This window comes from Thunnus maccoyii, chromosome 5 (assembly GCF_910596095.1).
Source record: "Thunnus maccoyii chromosome 5, fThuMac1.1, whole genome shotgun sequence".
Classification (NCBI taxonomy): Eukaryota; Metazoa; Chordata; class Actinopteri; order Scombriformes; family Scombridae; genus Thunnus; species Thunnus maccoyii.
In genome coordinates, this window is record NC_056537.1 from 13,656,838 (window position 1) to 13,675,272 (window position 18,435).

The 18,435-nt window shown below is 40.3% G+C and overlaps 1 protein-coding gene across 7 annotated transcripts in view; it reads right to left on the reverse strand.

The window, feature by feature from the left end:
• Positions 1-18,435, reverse strand: part of LOC121897622 (pleckstrin homology domain-containing family A member 5-like) — an 87,576-nt gene that overhangs the window by 37,084 nt on the left and 32,057 nt on the right. Inside the window, exon 1 of one of the 7 annotated variants that reach the window (XM_042412248.1) lies at positions 7,919-8,144. The exons of 5 other annotated variants lie outside the window; for them this stretch is intronic. Coding sequence is in view for 1 of the 2 variants with exons in the window: in XM_042412247.1 (XP_042268181.1) it covers positions 7,915-7,934 (20 nt within the window). In the remaining variant the exon portion in view is untranslated. Of the gene's footprint in view, positions 1-7,914; positions 8,145-18,435 lie in introns of those variants that run through there. One more of the 7 variants, XM_042412247.1, reaches the window with a different exon arrangement.

An 18,435-nucleotide genomic window follows, 5' to 3' on the forward strand; every position in this document is an offset into this window, starting at 1 on the left:
AGAAAGAAAGTCTGCATATGTATTTATGTATACAGTAGTGGGATAAAAGAATTATGTTATGCTGAACAAAGGACAGGAATCAAGAATCAGTTTCAATAAAGGACCAGTCTCAAAATATTTAATATTTGAGAATCTTACAGCTTTGATACTCTTGATTCCTTTGCAAATAAAGACTTAATGCATGCGCCATAAGCTTGCTTTCATGTGGTCATTTAGCTACGGCTGGAAGGAAAAGATGTTTAAACATATGGGCGCATTTTCTCCACCTATGAATTGGCCATGCATACCATTTCATTAGAGGAAAGCAAAGTCCCTTACAGAGTGACTCTAGTGCAACCATAAAGCACTGGCTACAATAACCTTTTATGCTTACCCTGTCTACATTGTTGCATACTTTTGATGTTGCTAAAATATTATTGAATATTCAAATTTTTTTTGTGTCAACACTGTATCAAATAACTTTTTCTAGTACAGAAAGGTTGCTTGTATCGCCACTCCAACTGGGAATCAACATCAGGTCTGCAGTTTTATGCAGTTTTCAGTTTCTTTCAGCTCATTGCTTTGGTTTGCCAGTCCCTGTGGTGAAGTCCCAATGGCTATAAATAAAGGTACAATAAGTACAGTATGTGCTCTCAGCACACAAGCTCTTGCAAAAAAAAAATTGTACACTACTGGCCCAATGAAAAATGGCAAGCAGCCAAAGTAAACAAGTTATGTATCTAGCTAGCCAAAAGAGACGAGACATTTTTCTCAAGAGTTGGCAGACCAAACAAAGGCCGCAGTACAATGTATTTGCATTTAACACATGTGACGGCCTCTGCTCAGTCTATGCACAAAACAAAAGGGCTCCGAAGTGATGCCCATGTTGTTCTGTTTCTGTTGGATTAAGTAATGTTAAACAGGTATTTGCTTGAGGTTACTCAAAAGAACTTGAATCAGGAATTTGGCAATGGCCCAAAAATACAATGATCCTGATCATAAGTCTCAACTTGCATTAGCACTACCCTTTCATCAAGACTTTTAGATGGAACACTGAAACAAATAAGATAGACCACTGTACTGGCCGTACACCCTTCTTTTTTGGGAGGACGAAAACTTTGAAATGTACTTTTTGGAACACCGTGTTTTATGGCGATTTGAAATTGGTTTGATGACTCTGCCTCATTAATCTTGATTATGAACCCCTATGAGCTCCAGAGTACTGACACTCACCCTGCCCTCTGACCTCCCTGTGGAGAGGATACACATTAGGATCATTTCCCAGGTAAAAATCACTAGAATGTCACTAATTTAAATTTGAATAAACTTAAATGTTTGACTTCAATCATCTGGGGCAGCTTTGTTGATGAACCTGAAATAAAAAGGATGTATTTGTTAAAATATCACCTTCAAAATGAACTTGACAAAGCTTCTAAGGGGTTACATCTATAAAATTAAAAGGCTCTACTGAAGTTAAAGTTTTTGCAGATGTGCTTACTGACACGTGTGCAAGGTCAGTGTTTTAAAGAGGGGGCTGTGTGGCATCAAAGAGTCCCTATACCTATATGGACGGAAGCTATTTGAGAAGGTCCTAAACATTCCCAACATGATCCATGTGATATGGGAGGACAGTCAGTTCTTAAACCTCAGTGGAAAACATGGGGGCTATGAAGTAACATGATGGCTGTGGTTGTGTGTAGGTCAGAACAGGCAGGATGAATAACAGCGATACACATTAAGGCTCCTTTTGGACAACCTACAAAAGCAGCCCACGACAATCAGTGGTTGTCTCCCTTTGAACTACTTTTTTAGCTATTTTGTTATCCTATACAGAAAACACTGAGAAAAAAAGATGACGGCATCCCACATCGCTGATTCAGATATTATTCAAAATCAATTTTATTGCCTCCACATGGCATCAGCAGCTGATTGCAAACATGACAGGATCATATTACAAAACAACTATTGACAGGATATGTGGGTTGGTTGCCTTGTCTCACACAACACAAGGCCCCTATGAAACCATTACTGAATAACAATATATTTAAACTTGATGACAGCAGTTATTATTGCAACAAAATCAACTAATGCTGCATAAACACCGGCTCAAAATTAAATCTCCATTTGATGAAATATGTTTTCAAAATACTTCTGCCAACACTATTTAAAATGGTCGCACATGCTCTGAAGGATGTGGTCTGTGGTCACCGCAGTCAGGATTAAGTTAGCATAAAATCATGGGGCTGTACAGTAAGGGGAGCATATGGTAACATTTTTGCTTCAACGGAGGGCAAAAACATTGTATGCTCTTCATTTAGGATTTCTTCTTGTTTTCTAGAGGGAGATGTTGGTTTATAGGGTGGGTCTGGATGAAGGGCACCGGGAGACTCACAGCCTCTTGACATCAGATGTAAAGAGGTGGGGAACTAGGAGCGGCAGTAAGAGCTGACCACCCTGCAGTGAGGAGAGTTGGGCAGTGTTCCGGGGGTGTCCACAATAATTAGCAGTGAGCTGCAGTAATGAAGAGCTTAAGGTCTGGGGGTCAACACTCCACAGGCTTAGCTTTTATTGTTCTGGGTGCGTCTTTGATCCCTCGCTCCCCTTCAACAACAGTTTAACCACAAACAACTGAGAGGCTCTGAAAAGCATCTTGACATTAGAGAGAGAAGGAAAGCCCTTCATGAGTTTTGACAACATATTGTTGGATTTTAACACAAGAGTTGTAGCGTCCTACTGGAAGCTCCTTTGTGTAATTATTTTACTTGAAAGCTAAACCAAAGCTGGAATCCGGATCTTTGCTTGATATGTTTTTTAGGAGGTGAGATGGGGGGGGGGGGGGGGGGGGGGGGTGATGGCTGAAGTTTATTAGTAGATTAAAATGGATAAGACAATAGTATAAAAACATAGAATAGCATAATAGATATAACATAATCATGGGTAACTAACTATCATTACATACTTTATACATCCTAAATAGAGGAAAAGAAAGAAAAACTAAAAATACAACTTGTAGTCATATGTTTGTCAAATCTTTTGGTGTGGAGCAACAGTAGAAGCTGAAGGGGATTTCCCGATGCTGTGCTATTTTGAAAAACTGGAACAAATATGAAATCTATTTTTAAAAAGCTTTTTAAAACCAATTCTCAGGCAATCACTTGGTATGTGACACTTTAAGACCCTAAAGCACATCCGCTAATGAGTATTTGATTACTGTTTTATTGTATTTTGTGAAATAGAAGGTGTGCTGTAAAAATTGACCATTAGGAATCAGTTTATATCAAAACATAGTGTGCCACACAGGGGAAATTGACTAGTTATCCTCTTTTTCACTGAGGGGTTAATTTTCTTTACCCAACTATTGATTTATTGGGTTCAATTTTTAAAAAAATCAATTCATGGTGAAATGAAAAATGTCTTATATTACAGCAACCTATTATCTGTGTCTGTTTGCCTCACAAGAGTCATACCACCGCAAGATTCAGGCTCTGTGCTTTTTACTCCTGTTTTTAACTTTGGGAAACCTCATGCGAAGAAAGCCATGTCTTTCAGTCTGTCCGCACAATTGCTATAAATACATACTGCCTTAACACAGCAATTTTATCCAAATTATTTTTAATTAAATGCCTCTCGAGCTGCTTCAAGCCCTCTGCAGACTGGCTTCTCTACTGTATAGAAGTGAATAGCGTAGGTCAGAGCAATCAAGCAATCCAGCCTCCTTTCCCCAGGATATGTTCTAATGAAACATATTACATGCAGTAGATGCATTAATCACAGCCCCTCACAGCAGCAGCATTAGAGAGAACACTTCAAGCATGTATCGCCCAGTATGGATCACACCCTTACCCTAGCAGTGTTGTGCAAGTGAAATCACACCATCCTATTTAAATCAAGCTACATGGTACACATTCCAGCTCCCTTAGACCATGTTTCCTATCTGAACAAGTCACATTTCACTCTTCGTTTACACGTGACTATCTGGCATTTGACATTTAAATCACCTAATGAGACCGCATGTAAACATGTAGCGGACTTAACCTTAATTGTTATTTCAATGTACAAGCGCACTCCATATATATGCTTATGATATTACAGCTCAAGATCACACATTTTTAGATACTTTCTAAAAGTCTACAAGATTTCAGCAGGAAAACTCCTTAGTGCCTTATACAAATCCAACTGCAAATCACCAAACAGAGCCTTTCAGTGATAATTAATTCTCTTGTTAATGCTCATAAATCTAATCCTATTACACAGGAAGGAACTTGGACATAGCGTTAGCCAGTGAGCACTGATTAACGCTCCCATATTATCAGGTAAGTACTCTGAACTAGCTTCGAAAAAGAGTCGGGCTGCAGTGGAACTCCTCAATACCACATAGACACTGACTGGAGGTATGAATAGCCCTTCTCACAAAAGCTGAGCTGAATAAGCAGAATAGGCAGTTTGTAAGAGGGCATGTGGGGGGCAGTAGGAGAAAAGACAAAAAAGACAAAACAAGGGGGTTTGCAGCCCCTGAGAGGCCACATAAAATGCAGTGCAGCAACATGAAGCAATGCGCTGTCAGAAAGTGGCAATACCTGTGCTACTGTAATATGTATTAGGATAAATCTTTATGGAAATGTTGTGGAAAACCTGTACCACGCTGCAATCAGTGTGGAGAACACAGCCAGTAGCCTCAGCTGCATGCCTGTTAAGCTTTTGACTTTCACCTTGGACCTTTTTTTACTTTAACACAGAAAACAGCTGCTCATTCAGGCTACAAATCAGATTTTTTTTTTCTTCCCACAAACAATTCAATTAGCAGCCCCCATGAAGCAGCTGTGACTGTGTGCAAAGTGTGTCAAGGTGACACAGCTGAACAGGCGATTCAACAAGATTTCAGAGCCATGGAAACAAGCTGCCTTCTTGAGGAAAAATTAAATACTGACTCAAAGAAGTGAGATTTTGTATTCAAGGAGAGAATTCAGGAAGTAACTGGGGGGGAGAACTGTGGTGCAGTTTTCACATGTAAAACCAAGCTTCATTGTGACCTCCTGACTAGAGACCAGCGTGTTACAATTGTTCCACATTAAACATAAGGATTGCTTCCTTAAAGATATATATATAATAAAATCCCCAGCATTGCAGCAGACAAGCGTCGGAAGTTTCTATCTCCGCTTTGTAAAACTCCCCTTGTTAACCATTCAGTGTTCAATTTCAGGCTTCATTAAAGAAAACAGCAGGCTGGCATTTTCTACAGATTTCATGGCAGATAAAGTACAAGGAAGAAACCCAAAGGCAGTCTGTCAAAAGAATTGTATCAAAAACAATGGCAATATCAATTCTTCGCACCTATGTAGGTTCGTTGCGGGACAAAGAGCAGAAGTGTAGCTAGCCACCCAAAATAGTACTGAGAGTCATCTAATCAAGGTCAGCTCCTTAAAGAAATAGATGAATGAAAGGCTGGGAAGGTGCAGGCAATGGAACAGTCATATTATTGACTGGTATTTCTTAAGATGAGTGCAAAGGTGCGAAACATTACCCTCAGCTTTTTTCTGTTCATACAATTAAAGGCTAAACTAGTAGTAAGAAGTGGGAAGCACCAATTGCATTCAGTTATTCATTCCCTTTTTTACTTTACTGGAGTAAAGAGGAAAATTAACTGAGCATTTAAATTTATGCAAAACTAAAAAAAAAAAAGTTTCCTTGAGAGAAATTCTGAACACACATGAGCCATTTTCATGCACCTACTTACAGAACTGTAACTGTTTAACAAAACATATGAACAGATGTCACTGCTGCCACCATGCAAACAAACATGCATCCAACAATCATTCAAGAAACTAATACTAGAGGTCGATTTCTGACATTTCTTTCCTCCATATCTCAATAAAAACACAGACATTAAAGTTTTTACCATATTGCAGGTTTATCTCTTATGACTCAAATCCTGAAATCAAATGTGACTCCGCCTTCCTCTCCCCTTGATGTCCACTGCTCAGTGAGTGCTGGGGCTGGACCAGCAGCCAATAACAGGGCATCTGTATATCTATTACTGCTGACTTGCTGTTTAATTATATCACTCCCATATATACAATTTACTTGAATGGTGCATAAATAGATTTGCTCCATCCAAGATTTTTTTTTAATGTTTTAACATGTCTTACACTTCTATCTAGCTGAAAGTCTGCACTGTAAAACATTTGCAAGAACATTGTACTAATATCTTATGTATTTGTAATATGACTCCTTTAACAGACATTAGTTTGTGAATGCAATGATGTTGTGCTCAAGTGTTGGATGACAAAGTGCCCCACCCCCAGGCTGAACACCACAAATAAATTCTGTCTGGTGAAACATCGCTGTTTCCAAGTCTGTAGAAACACTGAACACTGATGACAATGGTCACAGAATGAGCTCATAGGGAAAGTGGATACAGTAACTACTGAGGACAGCATAGTCCTCCTTTCTCTCCTTGTGGGTTGAACAAATGTCATCCTAATTTTTAGGCTTTGTATAGTGCTGACAACACAACACACATGCTTGGACACACCTTCCTATTCCCCTGAATGAGAAAGTGTGTCCAAACTTTTGACTGGTACTGTAAGTGTGTATGATGTTTAATATAGATAGTAACAGGGATTACAGTCAGACATTACAAGCAATGTGCGGTATAAAAACACCCACACAGACAGGGTCTTGACCACAAGCCCCACCCACACACACACACACACACACACACACACACAGACACACACACACACACACATATACATATATATATATAAAACAAAACATGAAAGATCATGGTCTTCAGATTCAGCATGTTTTTACATGCAGACACAAAAATAGTGGATAGAAGACAGTTAATACTCTTCATGATCTTACTGGATCATGAGGAACTGGATCAACTGCTTTCTGTGCATTTCCAGGAATTCTGCCATAAACCGCAAGATTAAAAAAAGAAAAGACAATAAAATACATGTTGCTCAGCAAACCTAGTGGATGTGATCAGGGTGAGATAGGTTATTAAAGAGAGGACATCGTCTGGGTTACCGCAGGAGAGCAAGAGGGCAATGCTGTAATTATGGCTTAACTGACTGTGATTAAAGAAAAAGCCTTTAAAGATCATCCATAACCGCTGCTCTGTCAGGAATAGAAAACATCATCTGATGCAAAGTGCAGTCCTTGGGGAAACAGTGGCTTTTAAAGGAACTGCTTATAGTCAAGCAAGGCCAATACTTCACAAAATGGAAATGTTGTTTTGATAACTGCAAACAGAGTGTTAAAATTGTCTTGACAAGCTCACTTTTTCTGAACGAGAATAGATTTCCATCAATAACCAGACTAAACAAAACTTCAAGAGATCATAGAGAAACTCAGACAGAAAGTCAATATTTTTTCCTTTTACTTTCACTGTTGTGTCACCAAAAACTCCTGGGACTCTGCTTTACAGATCAATAGAATATGAGTTTTCGAAACTATGATAAAGATAAAAATGTAATGTCTGAATTGCAATGTGTTGTACTGTAATCGGCACTGCAGATCAAAAGCAGGAAAGAGATGCTTGCCATTAGCCATTTCTTTTATAACTAAGGATGTAAAGTAATGAAAACAATTAGATTTTTTTAAAGAACTAATATATAAGTATTATAGATGCTAATGTGAACCGCAAGTATACAGAATCATCTCACTGCGCAACACTGCTGGCAAAACAGTCTAGCGCATAAGATGCTGTTTATACGTATGTCACATATAAGGAACAAAACGCTGACTGGGAGCCTGGCTGGAGCTGGTTAAAACTGCTTTACAGAAAGCAAACACAAGGGCTGCATCTAAACAGCCTTTAGCTCGCATCAGGCATCACCTTCCACAACAATTATTATCGCCTTAAGAGCAAAATGTAATGTACGTCGCACACACCAACAGCACTGCGTAAGATTTTTTTTTACTTACTTACAATGAAAAGCTTCCATAAATCTCCGAGCAGTTATCGCGGTGAAGTCAAACGAGCAGGATAACAAACAAAAAAAGACGTGTAGAAAAACAAGGAAGCGTTTTTATCCAGATGTGAGCGTCCGATGTAACGATGTAAAGAGTTTGTTGTTACTTTGAAGAAGCGTGTGTTGTGAAGTGCGCTCAGTTTGCAGCTCGCAGGGGCAGAAGCTCTCGCGCTGCTGACTGACTGACTGACTGACTGACTGACTGCTGCTCCGCGTGCGCCTGTAGTAGAGACACACTGAAACCCGAGAGGCGATGATGTCACGGTCCGGATGTAAAGAAAGCAAGGTGGCCGGTGGCGCTTTTATGCTTCCCTCCTAGCACAATTACAAACCAAGCAAACACGGGGATGAACACAGAGATAGCGAGAGAGAGAGAGAGAGAGAGAGAGAGAGAGAGAGAGAGAGAGAGAGAGAGAGAGAGAGAGAGAGAGAGAGAGAGGCTGAGCAGCTGCAGGACGGTGTCTTGGTGGAAATGAACGAGAGATACAAAAATACAATGTTGAAACCTCAAACTCCTCCGCACTTTGGAAAAAATGTACAACTGCATGGAAAAAAATGTGGGACACCCCAAGTAGCAGTCATGAAAAACACAACCACATGGAGGAACTGAAATGACACCATGTCCCAGATTTAAACATGTTCCACTCCTCCATTGTTTATTTCGGGCTGTATCCGATACTCACATAAATTAATATGAGCTTTATTTCCTCCGTGCGCTGTCTGGCATTCACTGCCTCATATGATGAATGTGCGTAGCTACACGTCACTCCTCTCATTCTTAAGCAAGCCCCGACAAAAGAGGTATGTTGAAAACAAAAAATTTACCATTACTGCACTGGGCTGTGAATAGCTCATCCTTGAAGTATTTTGAATCATGCTGATAAAGTTGTTGTGAATTTGTTGCAAAACATTGTGGCAAAAGATCATGAGCTGTGATATTGTTATCTAAGGTCTGGTTTCCATTCTTGTCCATCCAAGTTACTGGAGCTGTGCTATCTGGTAAGAGGGAGAAAGAACTGAATATCAAGTAGGTTCAGCAGGGAGCCTGCAGCTATTGAAGACATGAAAGCCCGGACAATGACCTCGGCCCCAGCCCAGTAGCCAAACAGCTCCTCCACTCATCAACCTGCTGGGTGCAGTCAATGGTGCAGGAAGACACCCAGAGACAGTCAATACACTCTTACTGGCTGCTTTTCTCTGCCTCTTCCCTCAGTTTAATGATACTTCAACATTTCTCCAGCGTGTACTGTAGCTCTCGAAGTCAGTGAGTTTTCACAAAATCCTAACACAAATGCGTTTTTAAGGGGTTGAAAACACAACAAAGAGGCATTACAGTTATTAACACCATCCGTATAAATAATAGATGACGCGTCCACTATAAAGTGGGGGATGCCCTAAAACGTCCTTCAGCTATCCTTGGTCCTCCAGGGAGGGCCTCCCAGGCTGGAGCTTGGAGCCAGGGGATGTGGCCACCACCTGGGGCACAGAATGAACACCGTGCCCAGAGAGAGAGAGAGAGAGAGAGAGAGAGAGAGAGAGAGAGAGAGAGCAGAGCGAGGGGACTAATGAATTTCTGGAGGATATGTGATAGGATATTTAGTGGCCCAATCCATGAAAGATGAATCTGTGGCAGATAAGGAGCTCCAACACACACAAAAAAAAGGTGTCAGAGGGGAAAGTCAAAGCAAGCTGTTCAGCCATCTGTGTATGAGCTGTGTCTTGCCACAGGGGAGACTGTTTTTTTTTGTTGTTTTTTTTAAAATCCAGGATAACTGAATCAATATTTGCTGTCAGTGTCCAAATCAAAGTCTTTTCCTCTAAAGAAAATTCTTTGCATTGTCACGCCCTTGTTATAAAAAAGCAGAATGAGGTGGTTACAGGTTTGATCATCACAACACCTACGTTAGTTTAACACCACGTTTTATAAAAGTATTCTCTTACAAGATGCAGAATTCCTATCCGCTCACTCATCGCATGTCATTCTGAGGACATACACTACATGAATAAAAAGTAAATGTCACTGTGGCAGCCACAAAAGGCTCCCAGAGCGTACATCTTCAGGCTGGATTCAAAATCATAGATGCAGTAACTTAAATTGCTCAAGGTGTTTAACATTTTGGTTATAAAATGTCTCGTGGGAAGACCAAAAGCACTTGTGAAAAAAAGTCACGATCCACCCTGCAGCTGAGCATTTGTTTTGATTGCAACTGTGGGCTATTTGTTGTAATTTCCTTTTCATAAATTAGGAAACATGCCAGAGTTAGTAGTGGAAAAATACAAAGAACTTCATACACTAGTTCATCAGTCATTCTGTGGGAGTGGAAGAGTCGACTACTGTTCCAAGAATCTTTTTAAGTGGGGGGGTGAGGGGGGAGGGTTGGGGGGGTATGACCATCCCAAGGTTATACAAACTCTGTTTCATCTCAAACCAAAACTTAACTACACCCAATTTTATTGCTACACACCATTAGGCTTTATGACAGAGTAAGGATAACATGGCAGGCAAACTCAGATCTGTTGATGTTATCACAGCAGAGTGGTTTGGCTCCACAACTCCTGTCTGGCCATCAAAGCCAAATGCCTTGAGAAGGTAACAAGGCACTGTGTGTGAAGATAGGTAGGTACAGAGGCTATGGACAATAGCAACACCTGAGCAACATCATGCAATCTAGTACAATTACCCCACAATAAACTGTCCAACCTTTATTATGTTGAGGTTTTGTTTTAGCTGAATCAGACAAGTGCTGATTCATCTCTGTGGTATTTTATATTTAAGGCCATAGTGTGTTTTTATTTTGAACTGACGGACATCACATTGTGATTTTGTTATTTTGTCAGCCCCCACAAAAAAGAGGTAGAACATGAAATATTTCATACATGCGTGTGAATAGATGAGGCATGTAAAACACATTTGGCATTCTTTCAAGTCAAGTCTTTTGGATTCAGATCAGGTCACCAGTCCATTAAATACTCTCATGCACAAGAGGAAAAGTCCAACATTCAATTCTAAAAGCATTCATAGCATCAGTCAGTTGTCATACGCAGTACACTTAAGCGCAAACACTAAGGCCCAAGGAGTAGTCTATGGATGAGGCTGACAAGAAAAAAACACACACACAAAAACTTTCTCCTATACATTGTACCAATTATCAATGAGCAACAGAGTGTTGCTTTTCAGCTACAGCTTGCACTGGAGACTTCATCCGGTTCTCAGCTGACAGATGCCGAGGAGAAGCTTTCAGACTCATTAACTGCCCACACAGAGTCAGAGAGTCATGGGAAGGGAGAGGGAATCGCTAAGTGTTCACATGTTTATCCACTCTCAAAAGGATTCTCTTCTACCTGCCCACTCGCTCTCGTCCCTGGCTCTGTCCGCGTCCACCTACACTCCCACGCTCTTCCTTTGTCACTGAGGCGCAGGTTATTACCTGCTGCTCTTAAGAACAGCTGCAGGTACGGTGGCTGCAAGCAACAGTAGCCTGAGGTTGATAGTGAAGAAGACAGCTTGAATAAGAGCATTTGCCAGCGCTCTACAGGGGCCTCTGTTCCGACTGAGTGATAGCAAAAGAATACTGCATGCATAAATAGTTCCATTACCAGCTTGTCTTCAGGGAGCCAGTGAGAAGATGGGCTGAAATGGCCACCCTCTTGGTGCGTTGGTGTGTGAGCGTATGGGGAAAGGAGGGCGTCTCCTGCTCCAGTAATTAGCGGTGTGTGGCAAATGGAGCTGAAAAACAACTAACGGATTCCTGAGTGTCTCAACAGTCACATCCAGAAACACAAGATTTAGATAGTTAGTTACTGTTAGTTACTCCAATGACATCAGTGAATTTTTTTTTTTTTTCATAAAAGGATTTTGGGGAGGTCAGATCGGAAAGGAATTCTGGAGTGAAACACTAGATAACTTGCAATACATCCAAAAGACTAGCTAATTTTTAACAAGGCATGGCACGCTCCAGGGAAGATTGATGCTATCCAACATGATTCCCAGGGAACAGAGCAGCAGAGAGAAACCTCTTGAGTCATTTCAATATCTGTGACGGAGACAAGGTTGATGGGAAGTGAGTAATCTCAGCACAAGACAGGTGTTATTTGCCTGCCTTGACTACAGAGATGAAAGTATATACATATATCTGATACTGAACTGAAAGTATTTCTCTAAGAAGCACTAAAATGACGGTGATCACTCTGTATCGTTGTACTGAATAGAATAGTCCACCTGGATAACTGGAACTTTCCTTTTTAAGCATTTTGTTGTTATGTTACTGTAAAAAGTGACATTATTCTTCACTGTGCACAGAACAGATAAGCAACTGCACTTAACAGTTTAATCCATGATTCTTTCCCAACATCTTTTTGGCAGAATACAACGAGAGGAAAATGTGTTTACACTAGCACACGAAAAGAAAAGACTATGAGGTTTTGTTGTTATGTCACTGTAAAAAGCGACATTATTCTTCGCTGTGCACAGAACAGATACGCAACTGCATTTAACATTTTAATCCATGATTCTTCCCCAACATCTTTTTGGAAGAATACAATGAAAGGAAAAATGTGTTTATACTAGCACACAAAAAAGAAAAGACTAATTAGAAAAAGATCAAAAGGAATGTGGCTAATTTTGCAGAGGCTAACAAAATGGACCAATCAATGAGGAAGTCAAACTCACAGCCCCCCCCCCCCCCCCCCCACCCCCCCCCCCCCACCCCCCCCCCCCCCCAGGCTGCCAGGAAGTTTCAGAGAACTGAATCCCCTCATGAATTACAACACCCCACTGACCATAATTACATGCGCTGGCCAAAAATCGCTGTGCTAATGACAGATTGAAAATCGATAGGCCGTGTCTAGGGTTTCTCTCATACAAGCACAGATATGCAAGTTGGAGGCAGAGGCAAACGTTCAGTCCTGGAATTAAACCAAGACGCTAAAGTTACAACAATGATGAGGCAAAAGAGTGGAGGCACATTAAGCCTGCAGATCAGTGAACCCAGAGCGTTTTTCAAGCACAATGGCCCCGGTGAGTGACATCACAGAAGGTCAGCAAGAGAACAGAGAGTCAGACAGACTCGCTCCACTGCTCAGGCTGCTTTGTAAGCCTTGGCAGCACTGACAGTCACAAATTCCAAAGTTTGCAAGTCAAAACACCAATAGTGATGCGCTCTAGCATGAGCCCTCACCATGCCCTGCCCCCTCCAGCACAACTCAGCTAACCCATGACTGCTTGCTGACTAGGCTTGACTTTCATCTCTTTTTCCATTAAAGTCAGTGTATCAGCAAAGATTACAGGGGCTCAGAACTCCGGTTACCCAAGAAATACAGTATTTATAGATGCTTTAGATCCTTTACATATCAAAAAAAACACAACTGACATCATCGACCTGTCAACTCTGTGTTTACATGACTGAGACAACCGAACACAGAGGTAATTATTTGGTCATGAATAATTTATAATTTAAGTATTCAAGGTAAACACAAAAAACCTCTGGCTAAGCACAGCATCAATCTGAGAGGCTTTAGGTTTGCAATATGACGGTAAAACTATTGTTATATTGTCTCTTATGAAAAACACAAGTCATAAGAATGGTAAGGAAGCTTCTCTTCCATCATTTTTGGAGATAAGGGTTAAGAGGCTTAACTATTGATTTAAATGGGTTAACATGCAACCTCCTGATCTGGCTTAATGACCCATCTCCAGACATGGATTGAACTCAGCTTTGGTAAAGAGAGATGGGAGCTACAAGCTACATTTAACCTCACTCTCTCAGAGCACATACAAAGAGAACTGAAACTGAGACTTTATATGGTAGGTTACATATAATTCTGTGGGTTTTCAGATATGTGTATGAATCTATTGTCTGTGAACATTAGTGAAAGCAGTCTCATACTAGGTCAAATGTCAGCTTAACACACATTAAGTAGACTAGTTCAGTAGACATGCACATCTCCTACGTGATCGTATGAGAGTATTGCATCAGTATATGATCTGAGAAAACGTTGGTGGTTGACTCTGTCCAGTAGGGCTACAACTAACAATTATTTTCATTATCGATTACTCTACTGGTTATTTTTCTTGATTAATCTATTAGTCGTTTGGTTTATAAAATGTCAGAAAAGGGTGAAAAATATCGATAACTGTTTCCCAAAGCCCAACCTAAAATATCTTGTTTTGTCCCAACCAACTGTCCACAACCCAAAGATATTCCAATTACTATCATAGAAGACTAAAGAAACCAAAAAACATTCACACTTAAGAAGTTGGAACCAGAGAATTTTGACTTTTTTTCTTGAAAAATGACTCAAAACCATAAATCGATTATCGAAACAGTTGCAGATTAATCTTCTGTCGATCGACTGATCGATTAATCGACTAACCGTTGCAGCCCTTCTCTCCAGGCACAGTAGACACAAATCTCTTAAATGTATAATAACAGATTCACAGAGCACAATAACAACATCAAGGATCTGGACATCATCCTCAAGTCATCTCATGAGACAATGTTGAAATTCACCACCTGATTGGACTTAACTATAAAACATGGCACCCTAACGATAGTGTGACCATCCTCGAGCCATGACCTATTTACAAAGACAATAGGGAAGGCACACAGGCCCTTTCACATCCACCCATGCACACACGCACACTTCCTTTAGGTAAATGCTAGCTGGGGAGTGTTGTAAGTCAGCCCTCACACATTTTCACTTTCTACAGTGGACACATGAAAAGATGCACACAGTTCATTTTGAGTCTAATGAAGTATTAACTCATCTTTGGGTGTAATGAGCCTTTTGGGAGTGGATAATGTAGGCCGTGGTGCTGATTAGACAAGGCCAATAACAAGAAACCCTGTCATGAACACCAGGAGCCTCCAGAACCAGCTACGAAAATGATGATTATACAGCAACATAGAAGCATAACACAACCTGTATTATAGCTCATTCTATCAGCTTATTGCCCTCCTGAGATTACTTTTTTAGTTTCAGATTGATTACAAAGAAGCCTTGAGATGCAGGATCAGCTTTTGCCACACAAATGCCTACTATATACAGCACAACAATAGAGCTGAGACAACCTTTATGCTATGCATGTAACCAACACTGCTGCAGTGTGCGTCTGCATGTAATAAAAGATTAGTTATGTACCCATTCACAAAATAACATTGGTCTCCCTTCCAAACTACCATAGCTTTATTTTCTCGGTAAATGACTGCAGATTTACATCAGATTTCCATTCATCGCAGCCAGGAAAACAATTTACAGGCTCCACAGGCCCCCTTTTCTCTTATAACTACTTCCTTCACTGCCAAAGAATTGACTGAAAACTGTCTATTCAACTCAACTGTTCAAGGACTACAAAACCTTCTTAAATGCCCCACTATAAAAAGGTCTGAAGTTTTGGTACTCATTTATTTGAAGACCAAGCTAATTGTCTGAATCCATATGAATGAGAACAAAGACTTGGGATGGCCACCTAAAGGAGTTCTTTGCAGTCACTTGGTCACAACCCCAGAATTGCTTCAGCAGGTGCAACTATAAATGTAATAAGAGTAGAAGAGATCAGGAAGAGTGGGAGAACATGAGATTTGATGGCACTTGATGTTTCTGTGTGTGAGACAGAAGGAAAGAAGAGTATTAGCTAGTATTAGATACTGAAAATATAGCCCCTTTTACACAGCCTGTTCAAGGAGGGAACGCTGCACCTTTATTCCGCCTCGCTGTTCTGCATAAAAAGGTACGGACACAGAGTGGGGGGGGGGGGCAGAGTTGCTCCGCCAATAAGCCAGCTACAGAGATAGTCACAGGATGCCGGATTGGCATCTGTGTAAAAGGGACAGCTGGCACGGCAGGACAGGGAGCTGACGCTGTTGTGTAACACGTCACGCCTCTGAATCCGGAACGCCGGTATGCTATGTAAAAACACATGCGGGGGTGGCGTTACGCTGTTTGGTTCATCATTGTCTTTATATTGTAACAAAGCTCTTTAAAATTTAAAATTAAGAATGCGGAAAAGATACTCACTGTATTCCAAGTCCATACTATATGCTTAATCTAAGCAGGCTTTAAGTGTGTTGACACTGGAAAAGTGACAAGATTAAGTTTACTAAAAAAAAAAACAGTCAGTATGCACAATAAAAAATGCTTGAATTTTTAGTGTGCTGTGTGGCAAGCAATTAGAAAAACAGAGGAGCTGCTCACAGCTGTAAAAAGGAAAATAATTTGGTAATGGTGGTGAGATGTCTCACAAACAAAAATTAGTAAATAATTAAAAAGTTTTTCTTGTGGAGTTTAATTTGCAGTGTAATTATAAAAGTCATTGTATGGATGACTTCTGACTACATAAATATTATATCATTTCTTGCTAGTATAAAATGGTAAAGCATGCTGATTCATTGCATACCAACAGCAAAAACTGCATAGTATACTATATATACTATACATCCATACTGTATACAGTACAATTACTATGTAGTTTGGAAGTGGGACAGAGTGTGACAGCCTGCTGGTACTGCTCCTCCTGTGTCCTGTTTTTTGCATTTTACCCACGAATTGAGATGAGCAGTGTCATCTCATCTGATATATACCGCATCACCAATCTGTACGGCAGACAGCAGACATTACTGACTCGCAGACTATATCCTTCTTCTGCTGCTTTACTTTTGAAGAACGTTTTGAAGAGCAATTTCAAGACATCACCTTATGCTCTACGAAATTGCAGTGGTAATTTCTCACATTTTAAAGACCAAGCAAGTCATCAATTAATCTGCAGAATAATCTGCAGATACTCAATCATGAAAGTGACAATGATATTATAAATTAATCATAGTTTCAGCCCTAAAATAGAAGTTGGCTAAATTACTCACTAGGGGTAGTAGTAAAGTGAGGTTTTGATCCACAGTGCAGTGCTGAGCATGCTCAGTAGGCCCTGCCAGAGGGCCAGACTCCTGCTTTGGCCTACTTCTGATAAAACCAACAATGTCACGGAAAGTTTCTTTGCAGTGAGTGTGTATGTATCAATCTGACAGGGGGTGTGTGACAGAGAGGGAAATGTGTGTGTGTGCCCTCAATATAGGAGCAAAATTCAATCTCATCAACTGCTGCCATACACAAATATACCACCCTCGGTGATGGCCGTTATTGATCCATCTGTCATCCATACTTTAACAGGCAAATAAATGCACATACTTTAGTTGGAGGGAAAAGCCACAACCACAATTGCAGCCGAAGGAAAAAGACTTTCATTACAGATCGAGAGAGACTGAGAGAATGGCAGCCTTTAACTGACACTGTAATGAAAAGCAACATAGGATCTGTTAAGCTCTAGTTCTTCTAGTCCCCAGGCAAAGATAGCTGCTAGCGTGAGCAGAGGGATAGAGCAGCAATGCCTTACTCAGACATCGGCCCAACTGATTATAAAAAAGATGACCAACAGAACTGGGTCAGTCATGAGAGTGACAGACCAAGATACTTTAAGAGACGGAGAGAGGAAGAAAAGCGAGACAGTAAGAGGCAAAGGAAGTTGTAAATGTAAATGCGAGTACTGTACATGATTTCAGAAACGTATCCAGGTTGGAAATTAAAAGGCTTGCAACTCATGGAATAAACTGTTTGTTTACAACTAAAAGACACAACAACTGTAATCATGCAGCAATATTTACTGCGACATGAGTGTTGCCTAACAATTACATGTAAATTTGTTGATTACAATCATAATTTCTTTCAGGTCTGTTTTTTTTTTGTTGTTTGTTTTTTTTTACCAGAAGAGCTCTCTGACAGAAAGTGCAAAAACACTCATCATGTGCTGTGGATTGTCAAATATTATCAGTCTGCAGAAAAGCAAACAGCAGATGACTAAACAAACACTGTGAAAAGCACATTTTCCAGTTCTTGCCTACAGTTTCAGTCATGTGAAGTATTTTGAGCGATACCTAAGTGGAGCCTTAATAAATGATCTCATCTATCTAATCAGTTCTACAACCTTGTTTTTAATGACCTATCTGGTTGTTACTTTTACTGTGCATTTGCAGCATCTTTATTAGGTAAACCAAGTGAAATGGAACTGCAAAAGATCAGCAAACATTATAGAAGACAGAAATTCTGTACAGACACAAAACCTGATAAAAGTACAACGTTATGCACAGACACAACAACTTACAAATCAGATGTCACGCCGAATGCTGAATTATAAAAGAAATGGATTGGCTACAGCTTGGCTAAGAAGAAGTGAACTTGAAAAACACACTGACATATGATAGCTTCATGTCATGTGTATTTAGTTTTCCAGTCAACAAATCTGAACATGCGAGCTTCTACTTGTGTTAGCATGTGCAGATGTTCGTCACGATGGCATTTTGCTGTCATCAGATTTAAATTAGAGCAGGGAAAAATTATTATTACAAAATCACTTAGTTGTACCTCATAAGGATTTGTGTGACCATTTTTTTAGCCATGCTAGCAGCATGGCTTTAGAGATGGCAAA